The sequence below is a fragment of the Anopheles cruzii genome, chromosome 2 (genome assembly GCF_943734635.1).
Source record: "Anopheles cruzii chromosome 2, idAnoCruzAS_RS32_06, whole genome shotgun sequence".
NCBI classification, from domain to species: Eukaryota; Metazoa; Arthropoda; class Insecta; order Diptera; family Culicidae; genus Anopheles; species Anopheles cruzii.
Window position 1 is genome coordinate 11,808,425 of NC_069144.1, and position 18,433 is coordinate 11,826,857.

The window sequence follows — 18,433 nt, forward strand, 5'->3', positions numbered from 1 at the left end:
TTAAGGTTGAAGGAGATGATTCTATGGCAGGAAAGACCATTACGAGTCCTGACGACTCTGTATCAATAAAGGATCAAAACAATTCTTGTGTCACACATGGCGCCAAAGGCCCTGCATTGAGTCAAATGGATCCTAGTGCTGAGGAAGATTCAGGATATCCTTGTCATCCATCTGTCTCGACAGTTGACGAGCAGCAATTGTTCCCATCGAATGAACAAAAAAGACCTCAACAAGATATCACCTCAGCAGAGCCTCCAGAGTCGCTAAAGCATGACTCAAAAATTAATACTGATGTCCACAGAATCAAAGAAAAGCACCACTGTCCTCATTGTTCCGCCACTTATCCGATACCAAGCAAGCTGATGATTCATCTCCGCACTCACGCCGGTGAGAAGCCATTCCAGTGTACAATCTGTGACAAAGCGTTCCATTCGAAACATCTTCTGGCACAGCACACAAGAATTCACAACAAGGATCAACACCATCAGTGTCCTCATTGTCCAAAAAAGTTCGCACAGTTAATTCACCTAGAGAATCACATAAGGACGCACACCGGCGAAAAGCCATTCCAGTGTAAAGTCTGTGGTAAAGCGTTCCATACGAAACATAATCTGACACAGCACACTAAAGTTCACATGGATCAACACCATCAGTGTCCGCAGTGTCCAAAAAAATTCGCGATGCCAGGTGAACTAAAGGATCATATCCGCACGCACACCGATGAGAAGCCATTCCAATGTGAAGTCTGTGGCAAAACGTTTCATTCGAAAAACATCCTGCATGGTCATATGAACATTCACAAGAATGTTGAACCACAACAATGTCCTCAGTGTCCAAAAACGTTTGCGAGGACACGTGAATTAAAGAATCATATCCGCACGCACACCGGTGAGAAGCCATTCCAGTGTAAAGTCTGTGACAAAGCGTTTCATTCGAAAGGCAACCTGCGTCATCATATTAAAATTCACCAGAAGGATCAACACCATCAGTGTCCGCAGTGTCCAAGAAAATTCGCAATGCCACGTGAACTGAAGATACATATCCGCACGCACACCGGTGAGAAGCCATTCCAATGTGAAGTCTGTGACAAAGCGTTTCATGCGAAATCTATCTTACATAATCATATGAGTATTCACAAGAAAGAACTAGACCAAGGACCTGCGACAGCATTCTGAAATTCACAAGCAACAACAATCTGAATCAAATCAATAAATTTAACAGTTCCTTACAACTGCGTTTTTTGTAATAGAGTAAACCCGTTTTTAATGTTGTTCCCGATACCGGAGAACCAGCTGGCTCCCCAACCGGCACTGGTCTCTATGGTAAGGCCGGAGGAGCCGGAATGCGATTGCTTATCATCAGTGTTCCGTAAAGGGCCGAAAAACATTGTTATCGCTTAATTTCATACTCACAAAAACCGTCCGCACAGTAGATTATACAAAACACGATATATTCTTTATTCACAGGTCTTTTGTAAAGGCTCAATTAGGCGTATAAAAAGTTGTGTTCACTATGCGCTGAACTGGTACGGGCGTTGTACAATTTGAGAGTAATAAGTACACCGACGAGTGCGTTCGAGTCATTAAGCGCGGTAAAATAATCCTACAACATCGGGCAGTAAATGGACACGGACCCCACTAAATAAACCACACACAATGCAAATATCACATACTGGGGACGAAAAACATGAAAGAACAACTGGCTGGAGAGGTAAATATAACCGGGATAAAGGGATTTGAACGGGACCCCAACACACGGGCCGGTCGGTGGATGGCTGTACTTTGCCACAAGAGGCCACGGCAAAGCATCACCCCACGGCCCACGGGAGAATGACCCGTTCCTGGAACTCACAGAGACGGAGGGAAACGAATCAGACCAAAGACTAACAAGGGGCGCCACTCTATAGCTTCTGTAGCTCGGTTCCATCGATGTAAATGCCTCCTGGTTTGGTGGGCTTCACGATGCCAACCGAAAGCTCGTCGTCATCCAGCGCCGCCAACAGTCCGTCTTCCTTCGAGTCCTTGCCACGACCGAACAACCTGGTTCCAGAGAGAAAGAGAGCGTCAAAAACATTGAGCGGATCCGATACAAAAAAAGGATATCAATAACTGTGTCCACTCGGCGGCTATTCTATCTAACGGGGTGCACACCACTCTCTAGCCTTTGTGCTCACCAACGATGTCCCCGCCGGGGGCCCCGTGCGTCTTGTGTGCGTCGGTTGTTGGCGGTCTAATGGTCACGTAGTGGTCAGAGTTTGTATCATTTATTTAACGAGTTTTTTTCTCAAAAAGTCAACCAAAAACCAACTGAAAGGTTTAAAATAACATAAATAAAGTGATCAATCAGCTTAGGGGTTAGCTCTGTTAGTTCCACGCTCGTAAATAGCGTCGCGTAAGTGGCAACATGGTCATCCTCTCTCTCTCTCTCCGATTTTTTGCTAGACTCTAAATGAACACATTTTGCTAAAATACTTCGGCGCAAGACACCCCTACTCCGAGGGGTCATGGCATTGTTATTTTGTTACACTCGATCGATTAGTTAAACCAGTGCGATGGCATTAAATGGCGAAACATTAGTTAACATGCGCGGTGGTGCGTTATTTTCATTAGTGCAAGTGTTAGACGCGGGACCGATAGAACCGGTCTTGGTTAGGTATTAACGGATGATGGTGGTGCTCTAAGAAAGCTGTAAAACAGAACCAAACAAAAAAGGATGTTAGTGAAAAGGAAGGAAGATAGGCATCAAGGTTCCCCTTTCCGATGGACCCGTCTCGTGATGATCGTGATGAGTGCGCGTTCAAGTCAAGTGGCGTCAGGTGGCTCCCAAACCCGTCTTACTTGGCCAGAGTGGAGCTCGTAGAGCGGGCCAGGTTCGGCCGCGGTATATCATCAAGCCCACGGTGCACGGAAATGGTGTCCGGGTCGAGGAAGGCGCCCGCTTCCACCAGCTCGACGTACTCGGGCGTCTGTAGTGCCTCCTTCGATGGCTTGCGGTACAGCTTGATCATCAGTGAGGAACACACCACCGACACGGAACTGGCGGCCATGGCAGCCGATGCCATCCAGGGCTAAAAAGGGTTAGGGACAGGAGCTCCTAGTTAGGAAGCTGAATCGCGGAACACGCACACGGGACGCAGCATGCTTACCTCGAGGGTGAAACCGAACGGCGTAAAGATACCGGCTGCCAGCGGAATGCCGAGCAGATTGTACATGCTGGCGAACAGGAAGTTGAGGTGAATCTTGCGCACAGTCTTTCGCGACAGATCGAGACACGCTACCACGTCCAGCAGATCGTTCTGCAGGGGGAAGGGGAGAAAAGAGGGAACACAGTCAGTCGTCGCTGCGAATGTGCGAACGAGAGCCCGCTACGGTTAGCTTACACGCATCAGCACAACGTCGGCCGCTTCCGCCGCGACATCCGTGCCCGACCCGATGGCAATGCCGACGTCGGCCTGGGCCAGCGCCGGACTGTCGTTCACACCGTCGCCCACCATCGCCACGCGCACGCCCATCTCCTGTATTCGCTGGATCTTGGCCACCTTGTGCGACGGCAGCACCTCCGCAAACACCCGATTGATGCCGACCTGGCGCGCAATGCTGGCGGCCGTGCTCTTGTTGTCACCGGTCAGCAGTATCACCTCGATGCCCATCCGCTTGAGCGTGTAGACCGCGAGGTGGGCCTCCGGTTTCACCATATCCGAGACCGAGATCATACACACCAGCTGCCCGTTGAGGGCGCACAGGATGGCCGTGTGGCCCATCTCCTCCTCCTCCGACATGCGAATGTTGACCTCGGGCGGCACCACGATCGCGTTCCGGGCCATCCACTCACGGTTACCGATCAGCACGTTGTACTCGTTGACCTCGGCGAAAGCTTCCTCCCGTTGGCTGCCCGGGACCCGGGATGATGTGTCATCGACCATCGGCTCCAGGTGCAGCAGCTGCTGCAGCTCGATCGTGTTCTTTTGCGAGGGGCTCAGCTGCGGTATCAGCTCCTCCACGACGGCCCCGTTCATGAAGAGCGGAGCCGTCGCCCGGTCGCTGTGGTACGAGTTTTGATAGTTGCGCACCTTCTCGGACCGTTGCACCTGCCCGTGCTCGAGGCCGGCAATCACGCACCGGATCCCGCAGCCCGGAACGGCCGAGAAGTTGGTGCACCGTCCGAAGCTGTCGAGCTCGAGGGTTTCCTTCACGTACCGCACGATGGCCGCCGCGATCGGGTGCTCGCTGTTCGTTTCTGCGGACCCGATGATCGCCAGGGCACGGGGCAACGAGCAGACGCTCGGTTTGACCAGCATGCAGATGCGCGACGTCATCGGCATACCGTGCGTGATCGTGCCCGTTTTGTCGAACACGATCGTCTTCACTTTGTGCGCATTCTCGAGCGGCCCGGCACCTTTCACCAGAATACCGTGCAGGGCCCCGACCCCGGTCGACACCATGACGGCCGTCGGGGTGGCCAGCCCGAGGGCGCACGGGCACGCGATCGCCAGCACACTGAGCGCACACCGGAACGCGTAGCTAATGATGATCTCCGACGGTGTGAGGCCCTCCTTGTCCCGATCGGACGCCGGAATGTGCCCGATATCCACGTACCCGCTGATGATCCACCCGAACAGGGTGACGAGCGAAACGGCCACCACGAACGGCACAAAGTAGCCCGCGATCCGATCGGCCAGCTGCTGGATCGGTGCCTTCGACGTTTGCGCCTCCTCAACCAGCTTCACGATCTGAGCCAGGGTTGTGTTTTCGCCCGTGTGCGTGGCCTGCATTAGCAGCAGCCCGTTCTGGTTGATCGACCCGCCGATCACGACCGAGCCCTTTTTCTTCGGCACCGGCATCGATTCGCCGGTGATGAGACTTTCGTCACAGCTCGAGCTCCCGCACAGCACCTTCCCGTCGACCGGCACCTTGCTGCCCGGGACCACCTTCAGCACGTCGCCGCGCTGCACCAGATCGACTGAGATTACCTTCTCCGAGCGGACCTCGTAGTCGGTGCCGAGCGTCACCAGCGTCGCCTCGGTCGCCTTCAGCGACAGCAGCTTCGACAGGGCCTCGGACGTTTTGCCCTTCGCGATGTGCTCCAGCCAGCGGCCGAGCGAGATGAAGATAAACAGCATCGGCGGAGTGTCGAAGAACGTGAGCGGAGACGTGCGCTGCTGCAGCACCATCGCCGCGACCAGCACGCCAACCGAGTACAGATAGCTCACGGTGGTGGCCATCGTTATCAGCACGTCCATGTTGCTGGCCCCATGCCGCACGGCCCGATAGGCCTGGATGTAAAAGTGCCACCCGCCGAAGAACTGGACCGGCGTCGAGAGCACGAACATGATGAAGTTCTCGAGCGACAGGCCCGGCAGCACGCAGCACATCTCCTCGTGGCTGTGGTCCTGCATCTGCACCATAAAGTACACCATCGCCACCATACACGGGCCACCGAACACGAGCGACACCAGGAAGGCCGTGCGCCACTTGCGTATCTCCTCGCGGTGCTCGAGATAGTTGTGCGCCATCTTGTCCTTGCTCGAGAGCACGCTCGCCTCGAAGCCCAGCCCCTGGATCGCTTCGCAGATCGTCCGCGGCCCGGTCTGCTCGTTGTTGAACGTAAACTTGCCCCGCTTGAGCGTGAGCGCCACCGAGGCCTTCTGCACTCCCGGCAGCCGCAGGGCGGTCTGTTCGATCTTGGCCACACACGACCCGCACGTCATGCCCAGTATCTCGATCTCCACCTCCGCCTCGCCTGTGCCCGGTTCTTCGATCACCTCGCACGGGAAGCCCAGCTCCGTGATCGACTTCGCAATGTCCTCCGGGGCCGTCAGCCGCTCGTCGTACTTTACCTCCGCCTTGGCCGCCAGCAGCGCAATCAGTACCGATTCCACGCCGTAAATCTTGCGGCAGTGCTTCTCGATGGCCGACACGCAGCTGGCACAGGTCATGCCCTGGACGTGCAGGAAGCAGCGCCGCAGCTGCGGGGAGCCCTTCGCTGCGGCGCCGTTCGCCGTAGCTTTAGGGGCCACCACTCGGGGCGATCGTCCACCACCGGCACCATCACCAGTTTCAGGCTCCGCCAGCTGCCGCGCTTCGAACCCCATGTCGTCAATTTCGGACGCGATCCGTTCCGCGGTTGTCGCCCTACGATCGTACTCCACTAGTCCGAGCTTCTCGTCGAGCAGGACGCGCACCGACAGCACTCCCGGGCGGTCCCGGATGTTGGACTCAATGTTTCTTACACACGACTGACACGTCATGCCCTCGATGGCGATCCGAGCCAGTGCCGGGGTCGGTGCCCGCCCATCATCACTCTCGGCACCATCGACACGGATCGACTTCTTGCTGGCGGACCCGGTTTCAACGTTGTCCCCTTCGACGTACACACACTCGAAGCCCATATCGTCGATATCGGCCGCTATCTGCGCCGGATCCGTCACTGTGGGGTCGTAGTCGATGTAGCCGGCGTTCTCGGCCAGCATCACGCTGATCTTCACGATCCCCAGTTTGCCACCGATCGTGCCCTCGATGTTGCGCACGCACGATTGGCACGTCATGCCAAGGATCGGTAGCCGTACCGAGGCCACCGACGGTTGCTCCAGCAAGCCGGTTGACTCCCCGTAGTCGTCCATATTTTCCCTAAAACGAGCACAAGACCATTAGAAGCGGCAGACGAGGCATTAGACGACAGGGCGATCGACAGTCCCGTCAATAACCGATAGCGCGCGCGCACGAAAGGTAAATACGAGTGCCAACCGGCGGTAAGATAACTTGAAGCCCCAAATCGAGGTCAATTCCGAGACTCGTTCCTCCACACTACCTGAGCAAGTGCTGCTTATCATCGGAACGACGACGAGCTTCCAGAGATTTCAGCGACATGCCTTTTCACAACGTGTCTTTGATAATCGAATTACACCCCGTTTCGAGCCAGTGGTTTTTATGATCGTACGCACAATCTCTGCTAAACGCGTGCAATATCTGCTCTTCACATTCTTACAGTGTTTGACCGACAATTTGAAAGGGAGGACCACGTGTTCCCAGAGGAAATCGACAAAGACTACACGGCGGTCCACCACGATCCGAAGCAGTGAAGCGACTGAACCATGCGCCAATCAGTTGCACTTATCGCACGTAGCGGTGTGTTATCAGTGGATATTGTGGGGAAAAAATGAATTGAATGATGGCTACCGGAGGTTCGGTTCGAACGAATCGAACGGATGTAAACAACTTTCCAATCTGGAACACTGATGCAATCGCGGCCACCGAAACGTAGAGTCATCTGGATAAACAAAAGTCTTGTGGTTGAGAAAGAATGACAAGACAAAGCCCACAGCTTGCAATATCGTTTGATTGGCAAGATCAACGATCGTGTGAACTACTTGGCCGGCCAGGCGCGTCGTTCGGAGCCTCTGCTCATACAGTCGAAGCAGCGGCGTCGTTATCAGCGCAAGAAGGTCAATATTAGACTTTTTTGCGATCTCGGTTCCTCGGCAACACCAGCGCGAATCAGAATTTGGAAAAAGTGCTACGGTGACGACAACGTCGATTTTCGCCCGGCAAAATGTCACACCGGTGGTGCCGGTGATCTTTACACGAATCCACTGTCCTTGATACACGATCCGCCGGGGAAGGGCGGGGGCGAGGGCGAGTGTTGCGCTTGGAAACACACTTGTCTACATTACAGAAACGAGTCCCGAACCGAGAACTCCGGCTCGGTTAGAGTTGTGGAAATATTTGTTCTGCCATTTTTTTGTTTGGAATCCGTCCATATTCTGGTGAAGGAACACGTTTTTATTACCCGCCTGCTTCGGTGCCATTGTTGATAAGCAAAGCGTACTGGAATCTGTTTCTGCCATTGCCACCACTGGCTTGCTGCGATGGTTTGTGAATATTTTTGAGAAAACTCATCTCGGCTGCCACCACGTTATTTGCACTAAACTGGCAGCTTTCATATCACTCGGTTCGGAGTGTAGTGAACACGATTGTTTCACACGATCGGATAGGATCGAACGATCGCCTAACGCAACCTTCGCACTTAAGGAAACATATGGGTTAAGGTAGCCGGTGCGCGGCTCTAGAGCGAGAGGCTACTCCAACAACTATCCTTCTACGACTGAAACCCGCGAGCCAAGGCACTACTCGTACGCACTCGAATCTGCCGAAGCGCACACTACTCCGACAACACGGCAGAGATAACGTGTGTATTGGTAGTAGAGAGCTTGATGCGGGTTGATGCGTTCGAGCTAAAACACCCCATCGCCCCCCGGAGTAGGATCCTGCTCAAGCTGGTTCATCGCTATCTAGCGCCGTGTAGTGGTGGTGTGTTGAAAGCAAGTTTGTAACGCCTTTTGTGGGCTACAGAATATCCAGGTATTTAAAAAACAAACAACAGTGTCCTTGAAAGGTTGAATCTGACACCATGTTTGAAATGGCAAATGAATCGATTCAGCGGAGAAGTCAACTGGAACGGTTCAATAAACTCTTTCCCTCGCAAACGCGCTTCATACGGTACTCTTGACGCTATCATCGCTTAATAGGGCCACGATTACGGGCCAGGCCACACTGATAAGCAGCTCGGCCACTCGGCGACAGTTTCGGTTTTCATCACGGAACTGCTGAATCGTCTGTGCCGGTGCGATTACACTGCATTCGCTCAATGCGACCAACCAGCTGGTTCCGTTACCGATGCAGTTCCCGATTACTTGCCGTTGATTGAGGAACAATGGCACAATTAAGCGGAGCCATGTCGCGCACAAACGCATATTGACGCACGACGGCACACGGAGCGGAATGATCTTAGTCAGCAGAATTAGTGCCGCACGGTTGGCATACATTTCATCGGCATTGTCGTACTTACACGGACTTCCCGATCCTTTCCGGCGAACTTTGGTCACTGCTGGAGGGCGATACTTCTTTGTTCGAAGTACCTAAAATAGATGGGACGGAACAGAGGCGAGATGAGATTACGATTCCCGATGCAATCGTTCGAACACAGACAGGCAGCCCGGGTCGCCTGTTGCATCCGGCAACTTACCTGCTTCTGAGTACATGGTGTCGTTCCCAATGTTAGCCATTCCGGCGATCGTTGGGAGAGTCGTTGCCGCTTTTTACGGTAGTCTCACGCCCCGCGTGCCACTATCAGCGCGCACCGTGAATGGTACGCCCTCGTCCGCGCGAGCTCCCTTTGCTCGTTCTGCACCGCTCGTACAAATATTCGCAACGGAACGGCCTCTTCACCACATATTACACAATCCTGCAGCGAGCACGCACCCGGCAACGGCCGTCTTCAAGGCGCCTACACAACAATATGTTTGCATCTGACGAGAGCGGGGGCACCACCGCTTCCGAAACATTCGTCGTGCACGATTTAGCACACCGGGTGAACAAAAACATATAGAGCACGCGAGCGATCGCGCGAGATCGCGGACGACGATCAACTAGCGGATGACAGAGGACAAACTGCACACCACATTACACGCGGCACGAAATGCGTGATTAATCTGCAGACGATTCGCACGAATCGTGACTAGCTCGCCATACCGTGCGCCAGAAATCGAATCAACCACCTACACACACTGACCCTCTGGCCGCGATTTGTGTTTTGTTTCGTGCGTAGCACTTTGACAGCACCGCTGGGCGGCGGTACGAGCGGCAGGGTTGCTTCATTGGCTACTCTGATAGAAGGGATTGAAGAATTAATTGATTTTTATTTTTGCTTCCATTTCGTTTCTGTTAGTTTGCCAATTCTGATGGTTTTGCAAATTATTGAGGAATTTCGTTTGCGAAAAACCGGCTAAAGAACCGTGCGCTCTGAAAGGGTGCTATGTTTGTCGGCGCTGACCTCTTGCCACGTAGCAGACTGTCAATGCTTCGCGTTGTTTGTTTATCACTGCAATTCAACACGAGCAACGCGACGGGCGAATCGGTTTTGGGCACGACGCAGGATCCTTCTTCTACTACCACGCAACTGTACACGATGGGGACGGACGATCTAACCAAAGCGGAAAAGATACTGAACGGGTTCCAAATGTAAGGCTTACTCCTTTTTTTGCACGCACGAGATCCGATAGTAAATGGCAGCGTTTCGTTTGTGACAGCAACTGGATGATATTGCGTGACGCGGACACGGGTAAAATCATCTGGCAGGAGAACAAGGACTTTTCCTGCCCCGATGTGGAGCACGAGGCGAAAGTGCCGGTGAAAGTGCTGAGTTTGCGAGCGGTTTCGCGTGAAATCAATTTCAGCACCGTGGAAGCGATGGAAAACTTTCGGCTCGATCAAAAGGTAAGCCCGGAGTGTTCCCGCGAGGTGGCGGCGCCGGCGGATGCGCCTGTCTCGTGCTGGCGGTCATTTAAGTTTGATTATTGATTAATTAATTGCCCTTTCGTGCACGCCGCGCCACCGAAGGTACTGTTCAAGGGGCGCATCATGGAGGAATGGTTTTTCGAGATGGGATGGGTGAGCCCGAACACGACCAACACCTGGCAGTCGACAATCGAAGCAGCCCCCGAGTCACAGATGATGCCGGCGAAGGTGCTGAACGGAAATGTGACCATCGAGACCAGCTTTTACGACGGCGAAACGCTGATCAGCAAGTCGGTCGTGCGGTTATACTACATCTAATCGGAAAAAACCCATCGCACTCAAGGCAACTCTAGTTCAAAGACAATTCAACGAACTTTTTTTTGGGGGAGGGGAACTGTTCTTCGACACACTCTCACGGCACGCAGAATCTAGTTGCGCTACACACCGGGCATTAGACCTACAATTCAGCTCTAAGGAACGCTTGCGGAATCCGTTGTGCAGATGTGCCGATTTTGCTTCGATTGCACTCACAGAAAACACCAAAGCCAGCGGACGAACAGTCCTGATAACGGTACCGATAAAGGCAAACGCAAAGCAATTTACAGCACAGTGCACGGGACGAGGAGTGTGTTGGATGTAGTTATAAGGATTTTTCTCAATTAAGCACCTTCTGCGTACTTTGTAAGTTTTTTATATAATTAGTCCTAAGGCCGAGGGGGCAAGAGAGAGAGAGAGAGAGTATTTCTATTAATTTAGTTCCACCGTGTAACAGACTCATTTGTTTTGAATACATAAAAGTCTCAAAAAAACATTTGGAGTTCAAATCGCGTTTTGTTGAAAAGAAAGAGATTGCCGGTTTGCCTACCACGTTTTTGCCACAGTTGATTGCGAAGCTTCGCTCGGCAACCCTGACAGTCGGGGCTGTCAAATGTATTATCACAAGCAAATAAACAAACAACAATCGCCCTATTGTATCAGTGTATTATCCAGTAAAATCACAAATCTGCTCCGGGATGACGCTACCGGAAGCGTTGCTTAAGCGATTGGCCAAACGTGGCCTCATCGCGGACGGCGCCAAACCGGGCGCCGGGAATCAGCAGCCAATCGCGCCCGACGATGATAATGGAGAACCGCCGGGCGATTCGGATGGCCACCAGTCCGAGGAGCGATCGGATAACGACGACGGTGACTCGGACTCGAACGATGAGGATCGGCGCGACCCGGAAACCAACAATGAGGAAGTTATTGCCGAAGATTACGACGAGTACGATCAACCCAACCCGGACGCGTTCGAGTACGCGAGCAAAAAGAAAGCCAACAGCACCAGCCAGGGGGCCGATTGGTCGGAAAAGATAAAACAAAAGATGACCAAACGCTACGGCTACCAGTCGGTGGACGGGTGCCAGAACAAGTACAACATTTACCACCTGTGCACCATGTACTGCGTCAAGCGGTACGGTGAGGTGGAGTTCGAGATCGACAAGGACTACGACAAGCGCGTCAAGCGGCTACTGGAACGCTTTCCGCTGCCGAAGAACTGGCGCAAAGAGTACGACATCGGCTGCAAGGCGTTCTACTTCTACAACAAGGACACACGCATCGTCTCGTGGCTGCCCCCGACGCATCCGGATGCTAAGTTGTCGAAAAGCGCCAAAGTGTTGCGCCGCGAGCGTATCGAGGAGGAAAAACAGAAGGAAGCCGCACGGGCCGCAGCTCCACCGACCGTCGTGGTGGAAACGTACCCTCCAACGCCGGCCACCACCGGTGCCTCCAAGCCACTGATTGGTCCAACGGTAGCCGGCAGTGGTGCCGTAGCTCCTCCGTCGCCCGTAGCACCCGCTGGCAGTGTGGGACCGTTGGCCGAAAACCTTAAGCCTCCCGTCGTTAACCCGCCCAAACGTCCGGTGAAGCGGGACGACGAGAAACCGAAGGGCGAGCAGGCGGCCGAACGTGAATCAGATCGCGATCGTGAATATCGAGACCACCGGAACCGTGAACGACGGGATCGAGATCGGCGCGATCGTGACCGCAGTCCGATACGTGGCGAAGAGTAAGTAGCCTTCATGTCCCCGCCGTGCTTTGTTACTGAATCTGCTAATTTGTCCCCCCCGCCCTGGTAGCCGTGGACGTGGTGGCAACGAGAGGCAACGTGATCGCGACCACCGCGGCGACCATCATCGTGGTGGTCGCGGTGGACGACTACCGAAGGGTCAGGCTCCACTTGATCCAATGGATCCGGCCGCGTATTCGGACATACCGCGCGGAAACTGGTCCGCCGGGCTGGATACGGCTTCCGGGGCAGCGAAGAAGGAGAAGGACGACCGAAAGAAGCAACCCGCACCACCTCCAACCGCCGATGACGACGATGAGGGTGCCCACGAGGTGCTGAAGGTTTCGGCAGTGAACGAATTCCAGCAAGAGCACGATCACGATGACGATGACGACGAGGACGACGATGATCTTGACGATTGAAACGATCGCTCTCTGCAGAAGAGATCCAATAAAAGCAAGAGCACGTGAAGCGCTGATTGTTTAACGATTTATTGAACCTCTGTCGTTGGTCGATGGCGCGCTTCTCAGTAACGTCTGGGGGGGTGACACGAAACCGAGACACGCACATCGGTGATGTGTAGAGAGATGTTCCAGTTTTTTTGCTACCCTACCTCTAATGCCGGATCTTCCGGGGCACCGGACCTTATGGTCGCTCTTACGTAACTCTCCCAGATCCGTCCTGTTCGTCCTTTGGACGAACAATTTGCACTTTTGTCTTGTAACTACGAACTAATAGTACGTTGTTTGATGCCGTTTAGAAATCTGTTTGAACTATGCTGAAATCTGATGTCCCTCTCCGTTCGCCGGCATTCGCTATGGCCTTGCTGTCGGTTGTAGCGCGAAGCACAACCGAAAGCACGTAATACAGAATGCCCCCCGGCGGGGAGTGCCACTGTTCTCTTGGCTTGTCCCTTATCGCACCGAATTTTCCGACTACATATGATCTAAGAGAAATGAATCAATGAACTCCCGGTTCCATATTGCGTGAACGATCGAACGATCGGATGATCCCGGATAGAATATTAGCATCGAGCTATAGAACTTCCTCCCCCTGCGGGTGGGGATGTGTTCGGAACTAAACTAAATGTGGACCAACCCGCGGGGAAACCACCAAGTACGAAGTAAGAGGTCTTACGGTCTACGGGCGAGATTTACACGTACACTTTCACTAACGTCCCGACGGCCAACCCCCGGTCCATAAGGGGAGCGGCGTCGGAACACACAGAAGCACCATCGCGCGGCACCGGAACCGAGTTCCGATTTCCTCCGCCAACCATCTTCTTAGCCTAAGGAACTCTCTGCGCCCTCCGTGCGCCCGTACATTGCGCAGTACCGAGGAGCAGTACGATTTGTAACGAGTGTGGGGCGATTCGATCCTTACAGAATTAAAAAGAAAAAACAAGAATAAACATAAACACGCCAAACGCGGGCCAATTCGGCATTCGGAAGGCAACAAGCGGTGATGATGAAGATTGCGACGAACCCGACGTTCCCATTGGATGGGAACCAACTTAACGGCTAAAAGAAATAACAAAGCACCACCAGAGCCCTGGCGGGAGGGTGGGGAAGGCACTACAAAACACGGGCGACAATTTGTAGGAAAAACGCGGGAACACGCCGAGCGCGTGGATATGCTACGTTACGTCCTTGTCTCTCTAATGATAGTAGTAGGGAAGCTCTCGGTTGGGTTTTCCTCTGTCCTGCTTCTTCGCCTTCGTCTACGTCGTCTGAAATCTGCCGTCCGCGGTGCGCGGCGGCGCTGTGGCGGCGTGCTACTCCAATATGGGGATCACACGATCGAGATAGGGTTGGCACATGGTTAGTTACGGCGCTCGCCGCGCTACGGGCGAAGCGATGATCGGGCTCCCTCTGATCGGGGAACCCTTAAATTGTACTACTGTGCTGTGAGTGTAGCAGCTGAAAAGGCACAAAAAAACAAATGAGCCCCGACGATCCCGACTGTGGCGGCCACCTACGGTTCACCTACGCACCATATGCATTACGAGGATCTCCTTTGTTTTGAACGAAATGGGACAGAGCTTGCACTTGAACGGCTTGTCGTTGTCGTGCTCGGCGTAGATGTGGGCCTTCAGGTTGTTGAGATGGGCGAAAGTTTGTGAGCAGCTCTCGCACGGATACAGCTTCGGGCCGAGCGAGTTCGCTTCACTTTCCTCGATCTGTTGCAACAGCTGACGGTGCAGCGCGTTGCCACTGGCGTCCAACCCGCTGCTGCCCGCTGCACCGTTGAGCTCCATCCCGTTGTTGTGCTGCCCGTGCTGCTGCTGCTCATCGTCATCGATCAGTATGACCTCCTGCTGCTGTGCCGGGATCACCGGCACCAACGAAACCTGCTTGCGTGGCGAAGACTTTTTGCCACCCGCCCCGACCACGCGTCCATTTGGGCGCCGTGTCCGTGTCACGCCGGTTGGCCCCGGTCGGCTCTTTCCCACCGGTGAAGGTTTGCTGTTTGCTGATCCTCTTCGATTGTTGCGCCCATCATGAGCCTCCATCTCGGCACCGTCCGAACTGGGACTGCCGCCATCGGCATCCGGGTCCTCGAACGGAGTGCCGAGCGGTGTAAGGATTTGCTGCATGTGCACCACGTCACCGTACGCGGTCTGCTTGATGATCGCCGGAATGGTGGCTTCGGATCCAACGTTGCCGCCGGCGCCGCCACCGACCGTGTTGTCGTTGTTCCGCGGGTGCTGCGTCATGCGGTGTGCCTTAAAGTCGAGATAGGAAGCAAACTGTTCGCCGCGGCACCGATCGCACGAGTACACACCGTTCTTGGAGTGCATCTCGATCACGTGGTTCTCCAGCCGCGTCGGCAGGCTGTACGTCCGGAAGCAGATGTCGCACTCGTAGCGCTGGGACGAGTGCGCCTTCATAAAGTGCTGCTGGCACTTGCGCAGCTTGACGAACGTTTTCGAACACTTGCCGCACCGGTACAGCACCTTCGCGTGGTTCTTCATGTGCCGATCGTAGTTGTGCTCGTACTTGAAGCTCGTTTTGCAATGTTTACACACGAACGGCCGATCGTGCGCACCCCGCGCACTGGTGGCGATCATCGCTGGTCCGGCGGCCGCGGCCGGACTGATGATGCCCTCTTCGACGTACTCCTCCGGCAGGTGCTCCTGGATGGTGGTGCACTCGATCTCCGTTTGGTTCTCGAACGCCTGCGGTACGTAGCTGCCCGGTGGGGCACTCGCGTAACCCGCGGTCGCGTTCGCGTGAATGGCGTACGCACCATCCTGACCGACGGTGTAGTAAATTTCGTGCCTCTCGTCTTCCGCCGGTCCATCGGCGTACGGATCGCCGTCGCCGTCGATCCGTAGCTCCTCCTGCTGCTGCTGCTGCTGCTGATCGTCAAGCCCGGCGGCACTGCCTGACCTTCGTATCACGGCACCCGGTGGTGCCGCCGTCACGTACTCCGTCATCGTTCCATCTTCGTTGACATACTGAATCTTGGTCGTTGCACCGTCCGCTCCGATAATGATCTCGTTACCGTCCGCACCCAGTTCGCCGCCGTAGGCCGTGGCGATGGCTTCTTCGCACGTCATCCCCCCGTTCATCTGACCGGCGTCGGCGTCCCCCTCATCCATCAGCCGCAGCACTTCCTGCTCCTCTTTGACCGCCGGCGATCGTCGTAGTTGCTGCTGCTGGTAATGTTGGTGGTCCCCCGCGTCAACTGTCTGCGGCTCACGATAGCAGTCCAGTTCCGAGTACTTGACCCGCAGCATTTCGTTGTTGTCGATGCACTGCCGCCGATAGATGGCCCACTCCTCGAGCTTCGTCAGACAATCGACACAAACGGCCGTCGGGAAGTCGGTGGCGTAGGTAATCTGTAAACAAAAAAACGGAGGTACGGGTCAGGCCTCAAGGACGATCGATCAGGACTCTCTCACGCACGCACCTCCACCGTGGTCAGCTCGTGTATCTTTTGCTGCAGGACCACGTCCAGCTCGTCCTTGCCGTAGAACACGGGCTGCAGGTTGTCGTGTCCTTCGCACAGGCACAGCCTGCACACGTTCATGTTGAGACTGTAGACGGTTTTGGAAGGACGACGACGACGATGATGATGGGGATGGTGATGCAGCGGCGGCGGATGATGGTCTCCCTCTTCGTCAGGTAGTTCGTCGTTGTTGTTGTTGGTGCTGCCCTCACCGCCACCGTCACCATCCTCCGGCACTTCAGCGCCGCCACCACCACCAGTGTCACTGCAAGGAAACCGTACGTGTGAGCGAGAAGCAAACCGAGCGGGGCGACGAGAAAGAGACACGCCGATAATTATATCGCCATCAAACAACACACACTCGAGAGATAACACGCGACGACGACGACGACGACGAGTGGCGGGTTTTTCGACCACGCACACTCTGATCGCCGCGCACTTACACACTGTGACCGCTGTGATCTTGCACGCGCGCAAAAAAAAAACACGCACATAACAGCGCGCGCGGCCGCGAAAGAAAACCAGTTTCTTCGCTTTCTTTGCGTGCCACCGCCACCCCACCCCGTCTGGTGAGGTCAGGCCACGAAATCCCACAGGCCAGGGCACCGCGGACGCATACACACTCGCGCAACGTGCACACATACCCTCGCCCTGCTGGGCTGCTGCGATCCTGCCTTTCGCCGCGCGTTTTGCAAGGAGACGACGTGCGCCGTCGACGAGGCCACCTCTTTTCGCGCTCTTCCCGCGTTTCTCTGTGTGAGTGTTCGCTCGAAGCGAAGTGGGGTCCGCCCCCCGCCGGGTGACGGTCTGTTTCTGGGACATTCGCCTCCCCGCTGCACCCCAGCACTCCGGCCACCGCCAGCATCAGCACTTGGCGCGCGCGGGGCCGCGAGAGCAAACGACGTGTTGCTTGCTTTTTTTTCCTTTCCTCCTCGTCATTGTTTCATTGTGTGTGCGCGCGCGCCGCGGGGTTGGTGTCGTCGTTGTCTCGTCTTAAAACCCGCGCCACGAGACGTGTCTCTCGCGATCGTTGCGTCCCGCGGGGCGCGGGGACCACACTGACGATACTCTCTCTCACTCACGCAGCCGCAGGATGAGCGCCAATGAGCCATCTCCTTCTCTCAGCCACACTCACACACACACACGCGCACAGTGGGGTGGTGGTGTGTATTATGGATGCAACTTTTGCAACTCCTGCGCGCTGCTGCGCCCGCCTTTCGTTTGTTGTTCGCACTTCACCCCCGTTCCGTCCGTCCGTTCGTGTCCGCGGTGTGTATAGGACGACACCGAAACGCGATTTCGATCTTCTTCATCCCCATCGCCGTCGTGGTGGTCGTCGTCGCCTCGCGCACTTTTCTTTTGTACACCGATTACCGCAGAGTAGTTGGCCATGCCACCACCGTCCTTTCTCTTGCTGGCACTCTGCTTTGCGCCTACTCTGCTGCGGCTGCTGGGGGGGTTACGCGACACAATTTAATGGAACCATTCTTGGCACTCGCTGGGTCGAAAGATAACGCGGCCAGCGCGACACGGAACAGATTTTATGCTGCCACAACCCGTTCTACCACCACATCCCAACCAACTCTCGGTTCCACCGACCCCATACTCACAGACATGTTTCCTCCTTTATGATCCGAGTCTCAACGTCCATCGCTGAAAACCCATGCGGCGCGGGCGGCGCGGGGAAACGGAACGCTGCGAAAAACGCTGCTCGTCGAAAAGAAAAGCAACCTCTTGTTTACGGTGTCCTCGGAACGACTGTTGCTGTTGCGCTCATCCCATCGCACTTCTCTGTACTATCATCATCCTGAATGTTTTCGTGCCGTGCTTTGACACATCGCCTCGTGCCCTGGCAGCGAGAGCGAGAGGCGTGAAAAGGCGTGAGCGAGCAAGCGCTATTCACCGCGTGAGAAGGGTTGAGCGTAACCCTCTGTCAGTGAGTGCGTTACACTGCCGGAAGTGATTGTAACGCCACGTAGAAAGAAATTGTTTGCTGTCGAACGAGAGCTTCATTTTCAGCATTGATTTAGTACATTTTACCGCATGTACATTTACACGCCGATCATCATGACACACGCTATAACATTTATTTTCTTGATTTGGTTTGGGTGTTTTTGGTTTGCTCTACTGAACACAT

At 54.7% G+C, this 18,433-nt stretch overlaps 5 protein-coding genes across 5 annotated transcripts; 3 read left to right on the forward strand and 2 right to left on the reverse strand.

The window, feature by feature from the left end:
* Positions 1 to 110: 110 nt before the first annotated feature.
* Positions 111 to 1,175, forward strand: LOC128278435 (gastrula zinc finger protein XlCGF8.2DB-like). Its single transcript, XM_053017163.1, has one exon. It carries the CDS (start codon positions 126 to 128, stop codon positions 1,173 to 1,175), a length of 1,050 nt encoding a protein of 349 aa, XP_052873123.1. The 5' UTR covers positions 111 to 125.
* Positions 1,176 to 1,430: 255 nt separating this feature from the next.
* Positions 1,431 to 7,856, reverse strand: LOC128268603 (copper-transporting ATPase 2). Its single transcript, XM_053005735.1, has 6 exons — positions 7,786 to 7,856; positions 6,353 to 6,626; positions 3,380 to 6,301; positions 3,146 to 3,295; positions 2,838 to 3,067; positions 1,431 to 2,039 (listed from the first exon to the last, which is right to left on the reverse strand). Exons 2-6 carry the CDS (start codon positions 6,617 to 6,619, stop codon positions 1,901 to 1,903), a joined length of 3,708 nt encoding a protein of 1,235 aa, XP_052861695.1. The 5' UTR covers positions 6,620 to 6,626; positions 7,786 to 7,856; the 3' UTR covers positions 1,431 to 1,900.
* A 2,037-nt stretch (positions 7,857 to 9,893) lies between these two features.
* On the forward strand, positions 9,894 to 11,060 carry LOC128268617 (probable cGMP 3',5'-cyclic phosphodiesterase subunit delta). Its single transcript, XM_053005751.1, has 3 exons — positions 9,894 to 10,016; positions 10,085 to 10,271; positions 10,395 to 11,060. The coding sequence occupies exons 1-3, from the start codon at positions 9,964 to 9,966 to the stop codon at positions 10,608 to 10,610; spliced, it is 456 nt and encodes a 151-aa protein (XP_052861711.1). The 5' UTR covers positions 9,894 to 9,963; the 3' UTR covers positions 10,611 to 11,060.
* Positions 11,061 to 11,287: 227 nt separating this feature from the next.
* On the forward strand, positions 11,288 to 12,795 carry LOC128268609 (uncharacterized protein DDB_G0284459). Its single transcript, XM_053005741.1, has 2 exons — positions 11,288 to 12,342; positions 12,413 to 12,795. Exons 1-2 carry the CDS (start codon positions 11,306 to 11,308, stop codon positions 12,762 to 12,764), a joined length of 1,389 nt encoding a protein of 462 aa, XP_052861701.1. The 5' UTR covers positions 11,288 to 11,305; the 3' UTR covers positions 12,765 to 12,795.
* A 46-nt stretch (positions 12,796 to 12,841) lies between these two features.
* On the reverse strand, positions 12,842 to 18,048 carry LOC128278436 (uncharacterized). Its single transcript, XM_053017165.1, has 4 exons — positions 17,907 to 18,048; positions 16,258 to 16,561; positions 14,336 to 16,186; positions 12,842 to 14,261 (listed from the first exon to the last, which is right to left on the reverse strand). The coding sequence occupies exons 1-4, from the start codon at positions 17,945 to 17,947 to the stop codon at positions 14,229 to 14,231; spliced, it is 2,229 nt and encodes a 742-aa protein (XP_052873125.1). The 5' UTR covers positions 17,948 to 18,048; the 3' UTR covers positions 12,842 to 14,228.
* Positions 18,049 to 18,433: the final 385 nt, after the last annotated feature.